This window comes from Hyperolius riggenbachi, chromosome 8, assembly GCF_040937935.1.
Source record: "Hyperolius riggenbachi isolate aHypRig1 chromosome 8, aHypRig1.pri, whole genome shotgun sequence".
NCBI classification, from domain to species: domain Eukaryota; kingdom Metazoa; phylum Chordata; class Amphibia; order Anura; family Hyperoliidae; genus Hyperolius; species Hyperolius riggenbachi.
In genome coordinates this window covers 48,225,049-48,250,574 of record NC_090653.1, presented here as the reverse complement: position 1 = coordinate 48,250,574, position 25,526 = coordinate 48,225,049, and the positions used below count along the sequence as shown (strand labels likewise).

Genomic DNA, 25,526 nt, shown 5'->3' with positions numbered 1-25,526 from the left:
AAAGCCTAATTGGTGGCGAAAAAAACAAGATATAGATCATGTCGTTGTGATTAGTTGTGATTACGTTATTGGTGAAAGAATGGGAGGAGCGCTGACAGGTGAAAATTTGCTCTGGTCCTAAAGGAGTAAAACCCCACAGTGGTCAAGTGGTTACGTTCTGGATTCTACTGTAATTCAAAGATTCCTGAGCTAATATTGGGAAGTGATGATCCTGTACATGGAGGCTTAAGTTATCAGACTGCCAACTTTGCTGCAGTGATGAACATTTTTAACACACTGGCCCATATGCAATTAACCTTTCCTCCTGAGTTTTCTCCTAGGCGATATTTTCACACTTTGTCCATAGAATGCTTTTAACCCTCTGGGCAATACAATAAGATCGCCCAGGAGGGGGCGCAGCACTTTTTTTTTAATTATTTAGTTTTTAAATCATGTAGCGAGCCCTGGGCTCGCTACATGATAGCCGCTGCCCAGCGGCATCCCGTAACTCACTCCGATCGCCTTGGCGATCAGAGTAAGCAGGAAATCCCGTTCAGAACGGGATTTCCTGCTGGGCTTCCCCGGTCGCCATGGCGACCGGGCGGGATGAAGTTACCGACGTCATGGACGTCGTGACGTCAGAGGGAGTCCCGATCCACCCCTCAGCGCTGCCTGGCACTGATTGGCCAGGCTGCGCAAGGGGTCGCGGAGGGGGGGGGGCTGCGCGGCACGGCGGCGAGTGGCGGATCGGCGGCGAGCAGCGGCGATCGGAAGTTACATGCAGCTAGCAAAGTGCTAGCTGCGTGTAACAAAAAAAAATTATGCAAATCGGCCCACCAGGGCCTGAGAACTCCTCCTGCGCGACATACCCCGAGCTCAGCTCGGGATTATCGCTCAGGAGGTTAAAGCCACCAGCAAGAAAGAAAATACTCAAAATTATTTTTAAGGTACTTTTTCACTTACTTTTTGGTGCTTATTTCATCGCAAAGTGCTGAAAAAGATGGCAAATTAGCTCCTGGGAGAAAACTTAGAAGAAAAAGTTAATTGCATATAGGCCAAGAAGTGTGCTTGATAACACATCTATATCTATACAGAGAGTTTATGTCCACAGTTCAGTGGATATTGTATGGCTTTCCACATGACCAACATCTGGTACGGTACAAGACGGTGGACCATCAAAAGTTCTTTGTAGTAGCATGGGTGAAAAGAGTCCTCTTTATTAGTTGGCAAGTACACTCCCATGGTCCGTATTCCCATGTGATAGCCCGGGGTTAAACCAGCCTTCTCCAGACACATGCCTAGATAAACATCATCTATAGGGAAAAGCGGGATGTCCAGGGATGCATTATAAATGGCTTGGGCACTATATCGGGACATGATTATTCCTCCCCCTCCACAGTACAGGGGATAGGTGTTGGAGGATAAAAGTTGTACAGGGATATAATATTTGCTGCGAGATTCACGAATCGGACCACCTTTTACCAACTGTCCAACATAGAGATGTCTGTGTGCTTCTAAACCATTTAGGTAGGTGATCACGTTGAAGGTGTTGACGAACACGTCATCATCTCCATTAAAGATAAAATGAGCTCCTGGGCAGTATTCGTGTAGCCATTGGTGGAAGAGGATCTGTTTTAAGGTCAGGTTAAAAAAAGAGTCATGGAAGTCCCACTGCAAGATATCCTTGTAGGCTTCACTCTCAATTTTTAGAAGCTGACGCAAATGTCTGTCCTCCCTCGCATCGCGTGAGGTCCCACAGAGGAAAATCGTTTTGACCTGGACCCCATTGTAGCTTCTTTCCTGCCCCCAAGTCTGACGAATGACCGCTCTCCTCTCATAGTTCCCCGGAGAAGACTTTATGGCTAGTAGCAAAAATAACTCTTCAGACATAGCTTTTCCACCACATTTCTGTGGAGTATTAAGGACCTGAGGAAAACTTCGGCAGTGTCTATATCTCATGAAGTTTTGAATGTGCTCAGGAAGCTTGGAAAACCCTCCAACTTGATACACTGATTTGTCCTCAGGGCAGGCATTCCATTTTATTTTCTGGTCAGGTGGGTCACGAATCATGCGTTCTAAGTGGACAGGATGACTTACTGTTTTCTCTACTTCATCTTCACATTCTTGTAAAATGAACAAGAGACCTAAGAGACCCACACAGAGCAGCAATATAGTTTCCACCGACAGAAAACTCCACCTCATGCTGATACTGTAAAAAAACAAAAACATATTTAGACAAATAAATATTGGCTTTTTTTTGAAGTAAAGCGAACCTTCCATTGAAACAATATACAATGAGGGAGAAGGGGAGTAATCAATTTGCACATAATATTAACCACTTCTAACAACAGTTTTTTTTCCCCCTTAAAAACCAGAACAATTTTCATATTTCATGCTGCTCCTATTGAATCGCCAATAACTTTATTGTTACTTATCACACCAAAATGAGTTATATATGATTATTATTTTTTTGTAACAAATTAGGCTTTCTTTGGGTGGTACTTTTTGCAAATGATTATTTTATGCTATATGCTTTTTAAAGTCGGAAGCTAATAAAATTACCTCTTTATTTACCAGTGCTCTTCAGCAGTATGATAAAAGATGATTCGCTGCATTCTGGTGGCAGAATGATGTATTTAACCCCCTGAAATCCCCAGGGAAATATTGTCCATTACCTCCTGGAAAAGGCAGAGCTGAGCACAGTAGCTCTGCTTCCAGTGAAGTCAATCTCCACCTATCTCCGCCCGTCTCAGGGGAAACCCGGCCGTGATGTACATCGCATTTGCTGCACAAGACCTGTAAGTTAAAAGCTGAGCTCTGATTGCCTCCGTGAGAGGCGAAAGACTGTTTGCTACACAGGCGCATAATTGGCTACACTGGTTCAAGGACTTTGATACAAGCAGTTGACTGTCCCCTATCTCCGCCACTCTGAAGATACCATACAATTAATTACGGTACTGGTACCTGTATGAGTGATGTGTGGGAGTGATTGTGAATGACAGTCAATGATCAAAGCGCTCCAACTTATGTGAATTTTACATGGTTTTAATGTCTGTATTGGTCTACGCACCTAATTCAATTAATGATGCCTTTTCAATTTGCTAAAGATCATTGAGTGATGACACCTTTTTGCATAATTTTATTGAATATTGATGTTTGGTGATGTCACTCCTGCCCCGCATTGGAGATAGTATTGATCAGCAGATATTTGAGGTAGAGGTGTGCAGCAGGAGTGTTTGTGTGCAATGCCAGCTTTCATTCATCACAGGCACTGTGATCGGGTTTGGGAACAAGCTGTTCCCATTCACCGATCACGGAACGGCAGGATTGCGACGGAAACGACTGGTAGCGGTGTGGCGATCGAGAACGGCAAGGTAAATAAACGAATATGCACATCTACGCCCCTGATACTGAAGTGAAGTCCACAGGGGCATATTATACATTCTACTGGTTCAGAATCGGTTAATAAACTGTAATATTTAACATTCTTCTGGGGTTCCACAATGTCTTGTATTCTATCAATTTGTTGATTACAATTAAATTGTAATTTCTGCACAAATTGGTCATAAAATGTGATCTGATCTTCATCTAAGTCACAACAATAGACAGCCACAGTCTGCTTAAACTAAGACCACACAAATAATTAAATGTTTCCATGTTTTTATTGAACACACCGTGTAAACATTCACAGTGTAGGTGGAAAAAGTATGTGAACCCTTAAGGTAGCCATACACTGGTCGATTTGCCATTAGATCGACCAGCTGACAGACCCCTATCTGATCGAATCTGATCAGAGAGGGATCGTATGGCTGCCTTTACTGCAAACAGATTGTGAATCGGTTTCAGCCTGAAACCGATCACAATCTGTTGAGCTGCTCCTGCCGCCTGTCCCCCCCCCCCCCCGTATACATTACCTAAAGCTGGCTCCGGGTCTTCTTCTCCGCGCTGCACCCCGCACCGCATCCCAGCGTACACTGTGTCACTCCGTGACCAGGAAGTTCAAATAGAGCGCCCTCTATTTGAACTTCCTGGTCACTGCAGTGACACAGGAAGTTAATGTACACTGGGATGGAAGCAGCAACAGAGCGGTGCAGCGCGGCGAAGATGCCCGGGAGCCAGCATCAGGTAATGTATACCTGATCGGATCGGCCGCCGCTAGCGACGCGCTCCCTACCCGCGAGCGATCGACGGTATTTTTCCGCGTGGCGCGATCGACGGACCGATCCGATTTCGGGAGGAAATCGGATCGGTGGGTGCGTTTAGCGTGAACGATTGGCAGCAGATTCGATCCCAGTGATCGAATCTGCTGTCGAAACGGCTGCAAATCGGGCCAGTGTATGGCCAGCTTTAGACTAATGACAACTCCAAGCGCTGATTGGAATGAGGTGTCAGCCAGCTGACGTCCAATCAATCAGAGGAGATTGGGGATGTGGGTTACAGCTTACCCTGCCCTTATTTTCTCAAGAAGCATTGCCTAATGTGAATGATGCCTCGCACAAAAACGCTCTCAGAAGACCTACGATTAAGAATTGTTGACTTGTATAAAGCTGGAAAGGGTTTTAAAAGTATCTCCAAAAGCCTTGCTGTTCATCAGTCCACGGTAATACATAAATAATACTATAAATGGAGAAGGTTCAGCACTGTTGCTACTCTCCCTAAGGCCCTGTTCACACTTGCGTTTTGGCAAGTAAACGGACCGGATCCTGATCGGATCCTGATCGGATCAGGACCTAATCCTGATCAGAACCGTACGGTTCCGATCCGGATCCGATCCGGATCCGGTCCGTTTGTATCAGGCATGCATCAGGCTGCCATCCGGATCCGTAGGCAAAAAATAGTGAAATTTAAATTAAAAAAAATGTTGGGGTCAGCAGAAGGTGCACCTGTAGAATCAGGTTCCTCCGCTGTAGGCCTCACCTCCACCTCCGACATTCTGCCAAACAGCTCCAGCACGTCTGTCACTGCTGCTCCACTCCAGACATGCTTGGCCCATGTGTCCCCATCCTAAATGGCCGCTTGGATACGCATAGGAAGAGGGGTAGAACGTCAGGTTTTTGTAGGCAGTGTGTTCTGTGCCTTCTGTTCCCCATTGGTTTCTGCTTTCCGGATGGTGCTGTCAGGCTCAGGTCCGGCTCCGGTCCGGGTGCATGGGCCGGAGATCCGGACCCATAAAATAGCGCATGTTGGAAAAGAGTCCGGAGTCCGGATCCGATCTGGCTCCGATACGTACGAAACGGACGCGTGTGAACGTCCGCATAGCCTTTGCATTGCTATGCGGAACATACGTTCCGTTTGTACAGTATGCGGTCCGGATCAGATCCGGAAAATCCGGATAGCGAACGCTAATGTGAACCAGGCCTAAGAGTGTCCGTCCTGCATGTGTACAGTGATGTGAAAAACTATTTGCCCCCTTCCTGATTTCTTATTCTTTTGCATGTTTGTCACACTTAAATGTTTCTGCTCATCAAAAACTGTTAACTATTAGTCAAAGATAACATAATTGAACACAAAATGCAGTTTTAAATGATGTTTTTTATTATTTAGTGAGAAAAAAAACTCAAAACCTACATGGCCCTGTGTGAAAAAGAAATTGCCCCCTGAACCTAATAACTGGTTGGGCCATCCTTAGCAGCAATAACTGCAATCAAGTTTTTGCGATAACTTGCACAGAGTCTTTTACAGCGCTCTGGAGGAATTTTGGCCCACTCATCTTTGCATAATTGTTGTAATTCAGCTTTATTTGAGGGTTTTCTAGCATGAACCGCCTTTTTAAGGTCATGCCACAACATCTCAATAGGATTCAGGTCAGGACTTTGACTAGGCCACTCCAAAGTCTTCATTTTGTTTTTCTTCAGCCATTCAGAGGTGGATTTGCTGGTGTGTTTTGGGTCATTGTCCTGCTGCAGCACCCAAGATCGCTTCAGCTTGAGTTGACGAACAGATGGCCGGACATTCTCCTTCAGGATTTTTTGGTAGACAGTAGAATTCATGGTTCCATCTATTACAGCAAGCCTTCCAGGTCCTGAAGCAGCAAAACAACCCCAGACCATCACACTACCACCACCATATTTTACTGTTGGTATGATGTTCCTTTGATGAAATGCTGTGTTACTTCTAGGCCAGATGTAACGGGACACGCACCTTTCAAAAAGTTCAGCTTTTGTCTCGTCGGTCCACAAGGTATTTTCCCAAAAGTCTTGGCAATCATTGAGATGTTTTTTTAGCAAAATTGAGACGAGCCTTAATGTTCTTTTTGCTTAAAAGTGGTTTGCGCCTTGGATATCTGCCATGCAGGCTGTTTTTGCCCAGTCTCTTTCTTAAGGTGGAGTCGTAAACACTGACCTTAATTGAGGCAAGTGAGGCCTGCAGTTCTTTAGATGTTGTCCTGAGGTCTTTTGTGGCCTCTTGGATGAGTTTTCTCTGCGCTCTTGGGGTAATTTTGGTCTGCCGGCCACTCCTGGGAAGGTTCATCACTGTTCCATGTTTTTGCCATTAGTGGATAATGGCTCTCACTGTGGTTCGCTGGAGTCCCAAAGCTTTAGAAATGGCTTTAAAACCTTTACCAGACTGATATCTCTCAATTACTTTTGTTCTCATTTGTTCCTGAATTTCTTTGGATCTTGGCATGATGTCTAGCTTTTGAGGTGCTTTTGGTCTACTTCTCTGTGTCAGATAGCTCCTATTTAAAGAGACTCTGTAACAACAAAAACCTCCCCTGGGGGGTACTCACCTCGGGTGGGGGAAGCCTCCGGATCCTAATGAGGCTTCCCACGCCGTCCTCTATCCCACGGGGGTCTCGCCGCAGCCCTCCGAACAGCCGGCGACTGTGCCGACTGTCAGTTCAATATTTACCTTTGCTGGCTCCAGCGGGGGCGCTGTGGCGACTTTCGGCACGGAAATAGACGGAAATACCCGATCTCCGTCGGGTCCGCTCTACTGCGCAGGCGCCGGAAACTTGCGCCTGCGCAGTAGAGCAGACCCGACGGCGATCGGGTATTTCCGCCTACTTCGGCGCCGAGAGGCATCAGAGCGCCTGCGCAGGAGCCAGGAAGGTAAATATTGCGTCACGGCTGTACGGAGGGCTACAGCGAGACCCCCGAGGGACGCAGGACGGCGTGGGAAGCCTCATTAGGATCCTGAGGCTTCCCCCACCCGAGGTGAGTACCCCCCAGGGGCCGTTTTGTCGTTACAGTTCCTCTTTAAGTGATTTCTTGATTGAAACAGGTGTGGCAGTAATCAGACCTGGGGGTGACTACAGAAATTGAACTCAGGTGTGATAAACCACAGTTAAGTTATTTTTTAACAAGGGGGGCAATCACTTTTTCACACAGGGCCATGTAGATTTGGAGGTTTTTTTTTCACTAAATAATAAAAACCGTCATTTAAAACTGCATTTTGTGTTCAATCATGTTATCTTTGACTAATAGTTAACGGTTTTAGATGAGCAGAAACATTTAAGTGTGACAAACATGCAAAAGAATAAGAAATCAGGAAGGCGGCAAACAGTTTTTCACACCACTATATGTGTACACACACACACATATTATATATATATATATATATATATATACACATATATACACACACACACACATATATATATATATATATATATATACACATATATACACACACACACATATATATATATATATATATATACACATATATACACACACACACACATTATATCCATATATATATATATATATATATATATATATATATATATATATATATATGCACATATATACACACACACACATATATACATATATATATATATATATATATATATATATATATACAGTGGCTTGCAAAAGTACTCGGCCCCCTTGAAATTTTCCACATTTTGTCCCATTACTGCCACAAGCATGAATCAATTTTATTGGAATTCCATGTCAAGGACCAATACAAAGTGGTGTACACGTGAGAAGTGGAACAAAAATCATACATCATTCCAAACATTTTTTACACATAAATAACTGCAAAGTGGGGTGTACGTAATTATTCAGCTCCCTGAGTCAATACTTTGTAGAACCACCTTTTGCTGCAATTACAGCTGCCAGTCTTTTAGGCTATGTCTCTACCAGCTTTGCACATCCTAGAGATGAAATTCCTTGCCCATTCTTCTTTGCAAAACAGCTCCAGCTCAGTCAGATTAGATGGACAGCGTTTGTGAACAGCAGCAAATTCTCGATTGGATTTAGATCTGGACTTTGACTGGGCTATTCTAACACATGGATATGTTTTGTTTTAAACCATTCCATTGTTGCCCTGGCTTTATGTTTAGGGTCGTTGTCCTGCTGGAAGGTGAACCTCCATCCCAGTCTCAAGTCTTTTGCAGATTCCAAGAGGTTTTCTTCCAAGATTGCCCTGTAATTGGCTCCTTACAATTCCCATCAACTCTGACCAGCTTCCCTGTCCCTGCTGAAAAGAAGCACCCCCAGAGCATGATGCTGCCACCACCATATTTGACAGTGGGGATGGTGTGTTCAGAGTGATGTGCAGTGTTAGTTTACCGTCACACATAGCGTTTTGCATTTTGGCCAAAAAGTTCCATTTTGGTCTCATCTGACCAGAGCACCTTCTTCCACATGTTTGCTGTGTCCCCCACATGGCTTGTGGCAAACTGCTAACGGGATTTCCTATGCTTACTCTTCCATAAAGGCCAACTTTGTGCAGTGCACAACTAATAGTTGTCCTATGGACAGGTTCCCCCACCTGAGCTGTACATCTCTGATCAGCGCTCTCCTTGTTCGGCCTGTGAGTTTAGGAGGACGGCCTTGTCTTGGTAGGTTTACTGTTGTGCCATACTCCTTCCATTTCTGAATGATCGCTTGAACAGTGCTCCGTGGGATGTTCAAGGCTTTGGAAATCTTTTTGTAGCCTAAGCCTGCTTTAAATTTCTCAATAACTTTATCCCTGACCTGTCTGGTGTGTTCTTTGGACTTTATGGTGTTGTTGCTCCCAATATTCTCTTAGACAACCTCTGAGGCCGTCACAGAGCAGCTGTATTTGTACTGACATTAGATTACACACAGGTGCACTATATTTAGTCATTGGCACTCATCAGGAAATGTCTATGGGCAACTGACTGCACTCAGACTAAAGGGGGCTGAATAATTACGCACAACCCACTTTGCAGTTATTGATTTGTAAAAAATGTTTGGAATCATGTATGATTTTCGTTCCACTTCTCACGTGTACACCACTTTGTATTGGTCTTTCATGTGGAATTCCAGTAAAATTGATTCATGTTTGTGGCAGTAATGTGATAAAATGTGGAAAACTTCAAGAGGGCCGAATACTTTTGCAAGCCAATATATATAGTTGAATAGACTCTGAAGTGAACAAAAATTGCTATTTTTACCTGGTAGTTCACTTCAGTAGTCTCAGTCGATGTAAACTGCCGCATCCCTGCTGCAAAACGAGGGGTTTAGACCCCCCAAATCCCAGGACAAAATCCCACGACTTTCTTGGTCGTGGATTTTGCTGCCCATGGAGGCAGAGCTTAGCACTGTATCTCTACCTCTACTGATGTCCGGATCTCCGCCTCTCCCCCGCCCCTCTCTGTGAAGGAATACTGAGAGGGGCAGAGAGAGGCGACGATCCACAGCAATTGACATCAGTAGAGGCAGAACTACAGCAGAAAGCTCTGCCTCTTTTAGGAAGCGCTGCCCGGATTGCCCACTGGAGATTTGGAGGGTCTAAAGCCCTTGTTTTGGCTCGGGAATGCAGCGGTTTACATCTACTGAGAGTACTGAAGAGAACTACCAGGTAAAAATAGCAATTTTTGTTCGCTTCAAACTCTCTTTAACCCTCCTGGCGGTTTGCAAAAAAATCGCCAGGGGGCAGCAAATCTTTTTTTTTTAATTTTTTTTTTTTTTCATGTAGCGAGACAAAGTCTCGCTACATGATAGCCGCTGCTCAGCGGCATCCCCCCGGCCCCTCCAATCGCCGCCGGCGATCGGAGATCCGGAGATCCCGTTCAAAGAACGGGATCTCCCGGAGGGCTTCCCCCGTCGCCATGGCGACGGGGCGGGATGACGTCACCGACGTCATCGACGTCGTGACGTCAAAGGGGATTCCGATCCACCCCATAGAGCTGCCTGGCACTGATTGGCCAGGCAGCGCACGGGGTCTGGGGGGAGGGGGGCGGCTGCGGCGCGACAGATAGCGGCGGATCGGCGGGTAGCGGCGGCGATCGGGCACTGCACGCAGCTAGCAAAGTGCTAGCTGCGTGCAGCAAAAAAAAATTATGCAAATCGGCCCAGCGGGGCCTGAGCGGTGCCTTCCGGCGGCTTACCCCGAGCTCAGCTCGGGCTTACCGCCAGGAAGGTTAAACTGCTTATTATTCAGACTTAAGTAACCCTTTAAGGTAGATGGATAACAGTGATGATCGACCGGAAAGCAGTGTGCTCATTTGATTGCCCCCATTTTTTGGGGGGTCATTTTTGTCAGTCACACGGGAAACCATAACTGTGAGAATGTATGACATGCTACTAATAAACACACCCAAGCTCTATTATGTTGCCTGCGTTATTAAGAAATGAATGGCTTATTTGAGGCAGCTGCTTTGAGCCTGCTGTTTGATTAAAAAAGTCACTTTAAAGGGAGTTGTTCATTTTCGTATTAATCTTTTGGGTGTTGCCACTTTTTTGGCACACGATATGGCTGGTTCACTTTTGGCACTGATTTTTCCTGTGATTATCAGCGCAGAGTTGAAGAGGAACTCTGAGCTTCTACAAAAAAAAAATCATTTGTGCACATTCATGATGTTCTTCTTATTAGGTTTCACTTCAATTAGAATTACTGTTAAAGGGACTCTAAACTGAGAAGGATATGGTATTTTCCTTTTAAAATAATAGCAGTTGCCTGACTCTCCTGCTGATCCTGTGTCTTTAATACTTTCTTCCACAGCCCCTGAACAAGCATGCAGATCAGGTGCTCTGACTGAAGTCAGACTGGATTAGCTGCATGCTTGTTTCAGGCTTGTGATCCACTTACTACTGCAGCCAAAGAGAGGAGCAGGACTGCCAGGCAACTGGTATTATTTAAAAGGAAACGTCCACATCCCTCTCAGTTTGGGTTCCCTTTAAAATCTGCTCTAACAGATTAACCCAATGATTATAATTTCTAAAAATATAAAAGCAACACTTTAAAAATAATAACGATAGTAATATAATAATAATAATAAAATACTTGAAAGGGTTAATGTGTGTACTTTCATTTTCCCTTGGAGGGCTTATCAGTCCCAGAGCTGCAGAACTGGGCTGCACTGAGCTCTCCAGTCGTGTACGAGAGATATCGGCAGGGAGACTTGGGCGCAGGATACAGCTGGTATATAGCTGATCCTGCTGCTGCACAAGTTCCCAGCCGTGTTAAATACTATTCCCCCTCCAGGCCGCCATGGATGGTGGTGAATGAAATAATTTGGCTTCCAGCAACCGCTGGAAGCCGAATTATTGTGTTTTAAAGTAACTTCAGCTCCGTCTTCTGACAGCGCCAAAGTTACTCCCTGTGCGCTGCTATAGCTGTAATTCATATTACGGCCTATGGTGGCGCCGGCTGCGCCCAAGTCAGCGCTTGAAACACCGTGTTCGCTCCAGTCTGCTTGGGCATTGTTCTTTTATCACTGGATGGAGAGCAGGGAGCTTCTGTGTGCAGAGAGAAATCTGCACACAGAATTCTGTCTCTAAAATCAGGTCACATTACTTGAAAAGGTCCAGCTGATATAGTTAGGATCGGTTCCCATGTGTAGCCGGACCAGGTGCGACCAGCGGGAGAGGACAGTGTAGTGTCTGCTCCGTTGGTCCGCTGTGGAGATGACTTACCTCCATAGGCTATATGGGGGAATGCATCTGCCTGGCCGGGAATTTTTTGTGAACTGCACAGAAGTGTGACCCTGTTACTGCAGCGGATCTCACGGATCCATGGAAGACTGACAAGTGTAAACGGCTCCTATATGTAACATAGGAGCTGTTCACTGCCCGTTTCGCGATAAGTGGAGAATGGACAAAAAATGTCCATTCTCAGCTAAAGTGGGAACACAATCTTAACCTTCTTGGGACCGCCTTTAAGGACCAGGCCATTTTACATTGGGGGGGGGGGGGGTCTCGCTTGGGGGGGTCAGGCAGCTAGATCCCCAGTATAGTTAGCTAGGCATGGTGTCCCCAGTGTAGCCAGGTCTCCCCTATATTGCCAGCAGCATTTACTCACCTTTTCAGTCTCCAGCGATGAGCAGTTCTAGCCCCCTCCGCTCTGGCCAGCATCCTCGCATGCACTGCCACTAAGTTCCGAGTCGTGGCTTGATGACGTCATCAAGGAGGGACCCGACACTTAAGGCAGAGCGAGCCGGGATGCCGCATGCCGGCCAGAGCGGAGGGGAGCGATGATTGCCAGGGGAACGCCAGGAAGGTAAGTCCCCATCCTCTTCTTCCCCTAAGACTGCTGCTGCCAATAGGGATCACTACGATCGGCTAGTGATCATGTGATCAGGAGCCAATTGCAAATTTGTGATGCCTCCTGATCACTGAGGGGAGATTTCAGCTGTCATGTGACAGCTTAATCTCCCCACTCGGGCATGCACGATCGTGTCGGGGGCGGAAATGGCAGGTGGCGAAAATACGATGCCGCATCAGAGTTAGGCAGCCCAAGTGCAGCGTAGGATATACTACACGCGGTCCCCACAAGATTGAAGGATACCAGAGATGGAGACACATGGAGAAATAGCCTACACCCTCCTTTCCCCCCTAAATTACCCCTGGCAGCCTCTTCTAGGTCAGACATTAGTGTACAGTCACTGGCACGGCTGCGTGCATCCTACATCGCATGGCCCCGGCCAGGAGCGCACTGTGTATGTGCATGGTATCACGATTACGTCATGCACTGTAGGATACGCGCTGCCATGCCAACGCCTGTGCACTAATGCCCGACCTGGCCGACCAGGAAGAGGCTACTGGGGGGCATTTTAGGGAGGAAAGGAGGGGTCGGAGTAGAATGGAGGAGCAGAGGGCATCAGCACAGCTTCCTATACATGCTTATTCCTCCTGTTTCTCCAAGTGTCTTCAGCATTCCATTCCATAGATTCATAGATTAGTCCTGCTCAAAACATTTCCTAATTTAATGTTATTAAAATTCACTCTCTAATAATTTGCTTTATACTGTTTACTCACGTTTGCGAATTTCGATTTCACGATAATAACAATTTTGAAATGAAAATGATCTTTCTATTTTCCTATTGAATTTCACGCGGTTCTCTTAATCACGCTTCCGTAGCTAGCAGCATTCTGCACTTGTGCAATTTAAATCTTTTGGCTACGGGAGCACAATCGAGGGAGGCACACAGATGCACTCGCGCATGCACAGAAGGCCCAACCACAGCTGTCATCTTCCAGAGGTGCTAGCAGTGCAATGGAGGCCAGCGGAACTGCAGTGCTGGACCAGATAGACTTTTAGGGACTGGAAGAAGCACCAGCCAGGTAGGTAAAGCTTAATTCTTCACTTTTAGCTCAGATGTTCTTTAACCACCTATGTAGTTCAAGACAACATATCTATGTTCCGCAGGACTTCAGTTCCTGCATAGGGACGTAGATATTCGTCTATTGTGGCAGATGGCGGCCACTTGCTCCACACGTGTTCTCGCCGACGCCGTTAGAGGGGAGTTCCCATTCATTAATGTAAATCTATATGTCAATGATCGCCGGCATCAATGAGATGCATGTGGTCATTGTAGCTGCTGAAGTAACATGTCCAAGCATTACTTCCTGTTCCTGTACTTCTAGTACATTAACAGGAAATAATGCGAAAAGACATCTTGTGGACAAATAGTAAAATTACACCCACATACATTTATTTTAATAAAAAGACCCACATATACATTTAAAATTAACCCCTTACCTCCCACACTTTCCCATAGTTACCTAAATAAATTATGTGCATATCAAAAATGAAAACAAAAAGCATAAATAGTTACCTTAGGGAATTAACTTTTTTATTATGCATGTCAAGGGGGTAAAGTAATGTTATTTTTTTAAATTATGGGCTAGTAATTAGTGATGGACGCAACATTGGAAAAAATGCACCATTATTTCCAAATAAAATATTGGTGCCATACATTGTACTAGGGAAATATTTTAAAAGTTTTAATAATAGGGACAAATGGGCAAATAAAATGTGTGGGTTTTAATTATGGTAGCAGGTAGTGTTTAAAACTACAATGGCCAAAAACTATGAAATAATGAATTTTTTTAATGTTTTCTTATTTTTCCCATTAAAACGCATTTCGAATAAAATAGTTCTTAGCAAAATGTACCACCCAAAAAAAGCCTAATTAGTGGTGAAAAAAAAAAAAGATATAGATTGTTTCATTGTGATAAGTAGTAATAAAGTTATAAGCAAATGAATGGAAGGAGCGCTGACAGGTGAAGATTGCTCTTGTACAGAAGGGGAAAACCCCTCAGTAGTGAACTGGTTAAAGAGCCCGAGGTGGGCTCATGAAATGAAAAAAAAACTAGGCTACCTGATCCAGTGAGCTGAGCGGATCAGGTAGCAATGGGCTTGATTCACAAAGCCATGCTAACTGTTAGCACGCTGGTGATAAGCCCATTATCATGCCTAAACTCCGTTTATGCGCGATAAAATAAACTCACGCGCAAAGTTTTGCGTGTAAAGTTTTATGTGCGCAAAGCCATTAAACCCTATGCGATGTTTCATGCGCATCAGACTTTTGCGCGCGACTTTTTCCCTCAAAGTGGTGCTAACCTACTTAGTGCAATGCTTATCACACCCAAAAGTCTTTAGGCGTGCTAACTAAGTTATCACCGCTTTGTGAATCAAGCCCATTGAATGCTAAATTGCAGGCCTAAAGTGCTTTAAAACATCTTGCGTGTATACATCAGTCAGGGAGTGTAATTAGAGTTCTGCTTCACACTGACACACCAAACTCACTGTGTAACGCACCACAAACAGCTGTTTGTGTAGTGACGGCCGTGCTGGATTGGTGCGCACCATGGCCAGAGTGCAGGCCGTGGCGGTTTTCAAGCCCATATGGTCACCGGGCTGTGGTAGCTCAATGAGTCAGTGTTCAGCTGCATTTGAAGGTATGTATATAATGTTCAAAAAGGATCAACAGTCCATGGGCCTGATTCACAAAGCCGCACAAACCGTCCAGCACGGGTGCGCCAAACAGCCAGCACGCGAAGCGCTGCCCGCAGCCCCGCGCGACCGCGGCAAACCGCGCCCGCAAAAGTCAGCGACCGCACGAATTGCGGCACCCCACGCGCACAAAAGCCCGCGAACAACAACCCACGCGCCAACCGCCCAGCACACCCACGTCAAACAGCCCGCACGCCCCTGCGAACCAAGCCGACATGCCCAAAATTTCCATATCCTGGAGGAGGTTTTTATAACAAAAATTAAAAACGCCGCCATCGTGGTTTAGGGCATTGATATATATATATATATATATATATATATATATATATATATATATATATATATATATATTGTGAGAAACTCGCCAGTGCTCATGTACCCTCTGAACACCTGATCCACCTCTCGGTGAGCTCTCATTACTGCAGCTGCCGAGATTAGCAAAGCTAATATATATTGCAGCTCTTCAGAGTCTCCATTAGAGGCTCCCTTTGCCATATCGACCTGTTCATTTGGTAAATCAAGCTTACTCCCATTATTACAGTTATATGAAGCGCTCCCCCTGCTGTTTAAACTATGCACAGTTTTTTGCTGTTTTTATGATATCTATGACCAGGTATTCTTAAAGTGTCAGTTAGTGTCAGACACATGTCTATTTATACCTGGCCAAGTCTTGTGATAATTGTTCCCCCCCCCCCCCCCCTCTTTTTTTTTTTTTGATTGATATATGCACTCTAGTCTATTTTATAAGCTATATATTCACGGGCAAGATAAATATCTCCTATACTGTACTATGAATGCTGGATTCTTGTATATGTAATTTGTGCATTATTAGTACTATTATTATTATTTTATTCTATATCTACATATATATATGTAACTTTAGTTTTTAATTTTTGTTATAAAAACCTCCTCCAGAATATGGAAATTTTGGGCATGTCGGCTTGGTTCGCAGGGGCGTGCGGGCTGTTTGGCGCGGGTGTACTGGGCGGTTGGCGCGTGGGGTGCCGTTCATGGGCTTTTGCGCGCGTGGGGTGCCGCGATTCGTGCGGTCGCTGACGTTTGCGGGCGCGGTTTGCCGCTGTCGCGCGGGGCCGCGGGCAGCGCTTCGCGTGCTGGCTGTTTGGCGCCCCCGTGCTGGACGGCTTGCGCGGCTTTGTGAATCAGGCCCATGGACTGTTGATCCTTTTTGAACATTATATACATACCTTCAAATGGAGCTGAACACTGCATTTGCATATTTACCATCTCCCATTTTAGATCAGCAGTCCAGATCCTTAAATTAGGTTATATTTACTTTTTTGAAAAATTGTTTTTCTGATTGATGGATCTATCGAATCATTTGATCGTTTTTCATTTAACCATAATGGTATGTATACTATTAGGATATAAATGTATAATGCATAAGTATTCATTGTATTAACCTATAACGCTGTCGATACAGTTATACTGAGGAGCTCTTTCACTATTGTAGGCACTTTTATTGGCCTGATGAAGCGGGCTTGGACCCACGAAACTCGTTGCCTGTGCTAAATAAAAATCTTTTGTCATATACAAGGATTTCGTTATTGAGGTAAGCCACCTCATATTATTTCCTCGATTTTAAGGGCGCCTCTTTACCTTCAATTGTGCACCTTATTATCGTGGGTGGCAGAGCAGATAATCTGTAAACACAGGAGGTTAACGGTATGTCTGCTTCCACAAAAGCAGGAAGTAGACACACTGCAGTTTTATTGCAGGATTTGTACCAGCTGTAATAAAGAAATGTTTTTCTTTAATGGTTATTATGTTGTTGCTTGTCTTTTGGAGCAGAGAGGAAGTTCTGAATTCATGTCTGCTTTAAACAAAGGGAACACATGCATGCAGATAAAGTAGTCTCTTTCTCCAGGAAGCAACAAGTGGTACCACTCATGGGCGTAGCAATCACCCCTGCGACCCCCGCCATGGCAGGGAGGACTAGAGACTTTGGGGCCCCTCCTCCTCCCTCTCCCCAACCGCAAGTTCAGCCAATTAGCAAAAAAACCTACCCATTCATTCACAAAAACTGTGTGCAGGAACATGTGTAATTTTTTACTGCTTCCAGAGGCTGCTTTACAGCAGAACACTCTCTGCTGCCATTCGCCAGCTCCTGATCACGTGACCTGCATAAGGTTTGGGGACAAAGGGGGTCCCATGCTATCATTTTTGCAGGGAGGCCCTATGAAGCCTAGTTATGCCCTTGGTACCGCTCACACCATAAAATAAATAAATAATATAGACTTTTTTTGGTAACTCAGATCCTTCATTTTGACAACTCTCCTTTGCTTTTATTGCTGTCAGCGTTACAGCCTGTTGTGAGCATGTGCTTTGAGTGAGAGTACAGAGGGGTTAATGATTGTATGTAAATGTGTACATATGTACATCTCCTCCCCAGTTTCCAGATACCAACCCAATCGCAATCTCAGATCTGCACATGACCTTTTTTGCCCTTCTCTAGAACTACCTCCTCGCATTCACATATACAAGATTTCTCACGTGTTTCACCCCTCCTCTGGAATCCCCTGCCACATCACATCTGTCACTCTCCAACCTTTCATATCTTTTAACATGTCCTCAAAACTCACTTTTTCCCACCCCTTTGGCCATTCCTCTTTGACCTGAGGCCAAGTTGCACTCCTACTAAATATCCTCAAACACACTGCCTCTAGGTATGAATATTGTATACTACCCCACCTCTTGTTCCCCCTAGTCCTTTAGATTGTAAGCTTGCAAGGGCAGGGCTCTCTCACCCTTTTGTGTCTTGGAATTTCGTATACATTTTATTCACCATGTTACTTTTGTCACTGTAATTACCAATTCTGTATTTTGTATTGATTCTGTAATACAGTATGTACCGATTCTGTATTTAGTTGTATACCATTTATCTGTATTATTTTGTGTCCCTTGTTTGTTTCTTACTTTGTACAGCACCACGGAAGATGTTGGAGCTTTATAAATCAATAATAATAATAATACTAGTGTGTAAATGCACCAGTTTTATTCCCCAATGTAGGTCCCAGCAAGATGGACATAGCTGCATAGCTTTGTGTGAAAATGAATAATAAATATGGGCCCATATGCAATTCACATTTTCACCTGAGTTTTCTACTAGGTGATATTTTCAAAACTGTCAGTAAAATTCCTTTTAAACCTTCAGCAAGCAAAGCAAGCACTCAAAAAAATGTAATACCGTAGTACTTTTTACCTACTTTTTGATAATTTTTTTTATTGCAAAGTGCTAAAATGTTTTTTTTTTAATTTGAAGATGAAAAATGTTCTCGTAGGAGAAAACTCAGGTGAAAAAGTGAATTGCATATGGGCCATGGGTTTTCTCCCAGGTGATATTTTCACACCTTATTAATCAAATGCATTTTAAGCCACCAACAAGTAAGAAAATGTGCAACAAATAAAATAAATAAAAATATGATAGTACTTTTTACCTACATGTTGGTACTTTGTTGCAGTTGCAGAGTGCTGCTGTGAAGTTACTTTAAACAGAAGATGAAACATTGGCCTCAATTCACTAAGATCATGCTGGAGATAATAAGGCAAGAGAAAACTTACCTCCACGAGAGAGTTATCTTATCTCTTGATTCCTTAAGTTACCTCCTCTGTAGTTATTTTACCTCCTCTGTAGTTATTTTCACATGCAGTTAATAAACAGCCTGTCTTTAACTCTGGAGTTATTTTAAGGATTGAAGAGTTAACTTAAAGACAGAAGAGTTAACTTTAGGTTTGCCTGAGGTAAAATGTTTCCTGAATACTACATGCCTTATCACCATGGTAACAACCAGTGCAGTTTCTAGGCTAAAATGCACCCAGGGCGAGGGTGTAAAAATTGCGCCCCCCCCCCCCCCCCCCCCGAGCAAGGTATGGGTGCCCGCAGTATAGGTTAGCCAGGTCTAGTTTCACTTAGTATAGGTCCCCCCAGTATAGGTAGCCAAGAATAGGTACCCCAGTATAGGTAGCCAGGCATAGGTGAGCCAGTATAGTTGCCCCCGCTATAGGTTAGCCAGGTAGGTGCCTCCAGTATAGGTAGCCAGTATAGTTGCCCCCAGTATAGGTTAGATAGGCAGGCGCCCCCGGTATAAGTTAGATAGGTAGGTGCCCCAGTACAGGTTAGCTAGGTGGGTGCCTCTAATATAGGTAGCCAGAATAGTTGCCCCCAGCATAGGTTAGATAGGTAGGTGCCCCCAGTATAGGTTAGTTAGGTAGGTGTCTCCAATATAGGTAGCCAGTATAGTTGTCACCTGTATAGGCTAGCTAGGTAGGTAGGTGCCCCCAATACAGGTTAGATAAGTGCCCCCAGTATAGGTTAGATAAGTAGCTGCCCCCCCCCCCCCCCACAGTATAGGTTAGATAGGTAGCTGCCCCCCAGTATAGGTTAGATAGGTAGCTGCCCCCAGTATAGGTTAGATAGGTAGGTGCCCCCCAGTATAGGTTAGATTAGGTAGCTGCCCCCCCTTCCAATATAGGCTAGATTAGACAGGTGCCCCCCAGTATAGGTTAGATAGGTAGCTGCCCCCCAGCATAGGTTAGATTAGGTAGGTGCCCCCCAGTATAGGTTAGATAGGTAGCTGCCCCCCAGTGTAGGTTAGATAGGTAGCTGCCCCCCAGTGTAGGTTAGATTAGGTAGGTGCCCCCCAGTATAGGTTAGATAGGTAGTTGCCCCCCAGTGTAGGTTAGATTAGGTAAGTGCCCCCCAGTATAGGTTAGATTAGGTAGCTGCCCTCCAGCGTAGGTTAGATTAGGTAGGTGCCCCCCAGGATAGGTAGCTGCCCCCCAGTGTTGGTTAGATAGGTAGCTGCCCCCCAGTGTAGGTTAGATTAGGTAGGTGCCCCCCAGTATAGGTTAGATAGGTAGCTGCACCCCAGTGTAGGTTAGATTAGGTAGCCTCCCCCAGCGTAGGTTAGATTAGGTAGGTGCCCCCCAGGATAGGTTAGATAGGTAGCTGCCCCCCAGCGTAGGTTAGATTAGGTAGGTGCCCCCCAGGATAGGTTAGATAGGTAGCTGCCCCCCAGCGTAGGTTAGATTAGGTAGGTGCCCCCCAGGATAGTTTAGATAGGTAGCTGTCCCCATAATGGAGGGGGGAAGCACCGTAGCCGCGGGGAGGGCAACCCGACCTCTCCCGGGCCACCCTCCGTGCTCCCCCCTCAGATGTATAGTGAGCAGCAGCAGCCAGGGAGGGAGCGCTGTATACAACATACCTCCCTGGCTCCAAGAGCTGCTCTCTCGTCGCCGGTCTTCTCCCATCTGCCTACACGCGTATACATACGCTGCTTCCGGCTAAACAGGAAGCAGCGTGTGTATAAGCGTGTATGCAGAGAGAAGACCGGCGGCGAGAGAGCAGCGCTTGGAGCCAGGGAGGTATGTTGTATACAGCGCTCCCTCCCTGGCTGCTGCTGCTCACTATACATCTGAGGGGGGAGCACGGAGGGCGGCCCGGGAGAGGGAGAGGTCGGGTTGCCCTCCCCGCGGCTACGGTGCTTCCCCCCTCCATTACAGCGCCCCCCTCCCAACAGCGCCCCGGGCGGTGGCACGCCCCGCACGGGGCTAGAAACGGGCATGGTAACAACTCTAGAAGAGTTATTAAAGACAGGAGATAAGCTTAGTGAATTGAGGCCATTGGCCATTTATGAAAAAAAAAAAAGCAAATTAGATCGGACCCTCTGGCTTTTAGCTATAAAAAAAACAGAAATAATGCCCCTTTGTACTTTCCTGCAGTAAAACCTTATCTGAAGTTGCCTCTCACTGTTCCGTGGCTATTTATGTGCTTCAGAAAACAGGACTGTATTTGACCCAGATTGGGTTGAGTAACTCAGAGAAGCTCTTTTGCATAGATAACGACTGAAGTTTTTTTTAACTCTTCCTGTACTGGAAAACAATATGAGACTATGTCATTTGCTACAAATTTTCTATTTCTTAGCTATACTACACACTATTCATTATCTCAGAAATGTAATTTCACGTCAGGTTTGTTTTAATGCCTGTATTACCCAACAAGTTTTGTTTTTCAGATTACTCACTGTGCTGCTTCTGCTGTTGAGAACTTCAGCGTCCCAGGAATGGTCCCAGCATGAGCTCTTATCCCGAAGCCATCTCCCTTCTCACCGGAGACACTTGTTATATGTCTTGCCGCTGCTCAGCTCTCGTTTACTGTCAGCAAAAGACTTAATTCATTATCCTGTCTGTCTCCTTCCCATCTGTTTGTCTTCCAGATTATCAAGCAAGCCCTTTTGTTTCTGTGAGATTGTTAGCTGCTGTGCTCCTTTGCACACCTGAGTCCAAAGCTGTCTGCCCACTCCCATAACAGGGCTTCCCTAGTTAATGTTCACTACTACAGCCTTATCTGGAGTCCCCACCTATTACGTTACTAAGGTTATGTGTCCAGCCTACTCATGCACATCACATTCTGCATATTGGTAAAGTCTGTAGTACAGCAAAGGCTACAAGGCCGGGGGAATGATGCATAAAGCCGGAATCTGGCAGGTGAGGGCCCCCTGAACATGGAAGCTCTCCACAACCTAGCTCTTTCCTATCTAAACAAACTTATTTCCAGATACCATCCTAAACGCAATCTCTGCTCTACTTACAATATTCTCCTGTCTTCTTCTCTGGTCACCTCTTCTCTGTCCTGCTAACAGGACTTTTCTCAATCCTCTTTCCTTGTCTGGAACACTCTCCCTCAACACATCGGCCACTCACCCACACTTGGTAATTTAAGTGGCATGGACATAAGTGCTAAAGGACCTAATTAATAAAACACTGACAACCAGCTTGGATTTTAAATGGCCGTAGGCACTATTTATTGTGGTTTAAATTGATTGAAATTAATTGTTTATTAACTGGTGAATCAAACATCAACAAATAAAATAACAACTCAACCAAAAGTATCAATTGATACTTAATCAAGAAACAGAGTCTTTAGACCAGTATAAATTGTTCATAAATAGTTCAAAGCAGCTAGCCCACCCACAATCGTGGGCGACTTTAACCGCCACCTGCCATGCTAAGGCCTGGCACACCCGCCAACGGCCTTCTCAACCATAGCTTGAAAACCTAAGTTAAAAATATCTAAATCTATGGGGCAAAGATGAACCACATCATGGCGGTACAATCCACGGATGTCACCTTCCAGCTCCGTATGGCGAAAAGAAAATCCGCCAATCTGAGGCATGAACTTGCTCATGACAAAATTGACCCGCCTACGGATCCTTTCATGAAACCTCTTAGGACCACGAGGCAACCACTGGACGATTTCTGAGAAGACCAGCACTGTGCTGGGAAAAACCTCATGGATCTGTATAAAATCCTGCTGCATTTGTGCCAACAGCTCCAGTGTTTTGAATTTGCCTACATCATTCCCCCCTAAGTGAACGATCATGACATCCGGGACCGGCCATGGGTCTAAAAGTGAATACACCTTGGGAATAAATGCACCCCAGCGCATCCCTTTAGCACCCTTCCAATAAATCTGAAAACGATCAACATTCAAGTCCAGATTATCGGTATACGGTCTCTCCTTGGCTCTCATCCGTGCCCAGAAGATGTAGGAGTGCCCTACAATCCAGACCACATGTTTCAAACCTGTAAAATAAAAGTTATTAGTAACACGACAATGCAGGGCGAATATACAGCAGATACCTCCTAGATTCCCATCTCCCGATCCGCTTAATACCAGGTTCAGGGAGACCTAACCTAGCAGCCTCCGTGGCCGCTCCAATTCTAAAGGAATGGCTAGAGAACTTGAGAGCCCTCAAGCCCAAAATGCCCAGGCATTTGCTTAAAACTGATCTGAATTGAAACATGGACAGGGGGGAACCGTCAGCATGCGCTAAAAAGGAAACGGATTGCGCCCGTACCTGCCGGAAATCCGAGACTACCCGGAAGGGGCAAAAAAGCAGGGCCGGGCCGAGGCATAGGCTAGAGAGGCTCCTGCCTCAGGGCGCAGTGTAGGAGGGGGCGCACAATTCATTCAGCTGTCATTCCTAATTGTGTTTGAAGCAGAAAGAAATAAGAAAAGGGGATACATAGCAGTGACTGCAAGCCAGATAACTAGATATTAAGATGTTGGGGAGATTGTGGCCCCGGGGCACCTCTTAGACTAATAGCAATCGGTGTGTGACGGTTGGGGTGGCAGGGATGGGGGGGGGCGCACTTTGGTGTCTCAGCCTTGGGTGCTGGAGGACCTTGTCCCGCCTCTGGCAAAAAGATCTACCCTCCAAGCGGTACAAGGTTAACCATGTACCCCTACCCAACCGATCAGTTTTGGACCTTCTAATAAGCACCTGTACTGCATCTGGTGACAGAACCACATCTAGATGGCCCAGGCCCGTATGTACTTTTCTGGACTTAGAGACCAACTCGGATATACGCAAAGCGCCAAAAAAGGCAAGGGAAAATGCAGCCCTGAACAAACGCACTTCATAGTCAGACAGACAGATGCGTGGTAAATCATGCACTAAGTCCTCAAGCAAACAAAAAGTAATCAGCCGTCTCCCATCCGGTACAGCCGGGGCTGACTTTATTTTTTAGTTAAACAATTATTAAAAGGTTTAATCAGAACAAGGGGAAGCATTGTGCAAGCGCCTAAAGAAAGATGCCAGATAATTTATGCTGCAGCGCTGAAATAGACATACCATCTGAGGTCTTAGCACAAATAAAAGACAGGAATAGTTCTACTGCACTTGCTAACGGTGACATGGAGCAAACATCTGCAAAAGCGCACCAGTCAGCCCATGCAGCCGAGTATTCGGCCCATGTTCTGGCTGACAGAGATTGACGAAATGCCGATGCAACTAGCTCCCGATCAAACTCCACAGATGAGTTGGACAAGGTACACCCTCCTCGTGTGCAGATGGCGCCAGCTACCTGAATAAGGCAAATTGCTGTCAGGATAAAGTGTCAGCACTCAGGTTTCATTTCCCTGGAAGATGCACTGCTTTTAACCATACATTAAAACGCAGACACAACAGCACTAATTGTCTCAGGATCTGCAACACAGGAAGCGATTTTGAAGTAAGCGTATTTATTGCAAACACTACTCCTTTGTTATCTGACTGCAACAAAATACGCTTGTTTGCAAAGCCGCCTCCCCAAACCACTAAGGCCATCAGAACTGGAAAAGTTCTAACAAAACAATGTTTTTCGTGTAACCTTGAACAAACCAATCTGCGGGCCACTGTTCCGCACTCCAACATCCTTGCCAGTAAGCTCCGTAGCCAATAGATCCGGCTGCATCTGTGAACAGATCTATATGTTCATCTTTGATAAAACTCTCCTGCCACATAGATCTCCCGTTAAAAGTGGTCAAAAATTCGTACCAGACTAGCAAGTCCTCCTTGACCTGTCTCGTCAGTCTGACATGCCAAAAGGGGTTCTTAAGGCCCTATAACAAACGGGCAGTGCGTCTGGAAAAAACCCTCCCCATGGGCATGATCCTGCTCGCAAAGGCCAGGCGGCCCAGCAGCTCCTGCAATTCCCGAACGGTCGCTTTCGATTTGCTCAATAAAGAATTAAGCAATACTTTTACTGCGCAATTTTTTCCCGGTGGAAGCCGGAATTCCATCAGGTGAGTGTCAATGGTAATGCCGAGAAAAGTTAATTCCGTTACTGGCAGTACTGATTTCTCCTCAGCCAATGGAACTCCCAAAAATTCAGAAACGCGCTAAAATGTTAAAAATAAATTCCACGCTGCATCGGAATCCGGGGGGCCGACGACAATGAAATCGTCGAGACAGGGGATTCAAGTTGAACTGCCCACTCCAAAAAGGTTGCAAAGATCTCGAAATAACAGCAGGATAAAGAACAGCCCATGGGGAGACACATGTCGTAATAGAATTGTCCTTCAAATTGAAAACCGAGTGAATTATACGCACCCGGCCAAATGGGGAGCAAACGAAAAGCCGACTTTATGTCGGCCTTCACTAGTAAAGCGTCTTGGCCATATGTCCTGATCACAGATACAGCCTGATCAAAAGATAGGTATGACACCGAACATAAGCTGGCATCAATCGAGTCATTCAGTGAGTCATCCTTAGGGAAAGACAGGTGGTGAATTAAACGCCATTCACCCGGATCTTTCTTAGGTACAATCCCTAAAGGCGACACCCTAAAATTCTCAAAAGGAGGTGACTTGAACGGGCATGCAACTCTGCCAGCCCGGACCTCTTTAGCGATTTTTTTCCCTCACAATGTCAGGTCGTTGGTTGGCGGATTTTAGATTGTTAGCCCAAAAACAGCCTAAACCGTTGAAAGGGGGAAGGAAAAAACCTTTCGTAAAACCATTGGCCAGAAAAGTTTTAATCTCCTGATTTAGACAATGGTTTAGGTACAGCATGAGGTTTTGCGTGTTCACTGGCGTCAGAGCTGCG

General features: G+C 45.4%; 1 protein-coding gene across 1 annotated transcript; it reads right to left on the bottom strand.

The window, feature by feature from the left end:
* Positions 1–1,065: 1,065 nt before the first annotated feature.
* On the bottom strand, positions 1,066–21,209 carry LOC137528121 (acetylgalactosaminyl-O-glycosyl-glycoprotein beta-1,3-N-acetylglucosaminyltransferase-like). Its single transcript, XM_068249406.1, has 2 exons — positions 21,180–21,209; positions 1,066–2,188 (listed from the first exon to the last, which is right to left on the bottom strand). Exon 2 carries the CDS (start codon positions 2,179–2,181, stop codon positions 1,066–1,068), a length of 1,116 nt encoding a protein of 371 aa, XP_068105507.1. The 5' UTR covers positions 2,182–2,188; positions 21,180–21,209.
* Positions 21,210–25,526: the final 4,317 nt, after the last annotated feature.

Coding starts and splice junctions, on each gene's coding strand:
- LOC137528121 (XM_068249406.1), bottom strand. CDS start 2,181: ATGAGGTGGAGTTTTCTGTCGGTGGAAACTATATTGCTGCTCTGTGTG.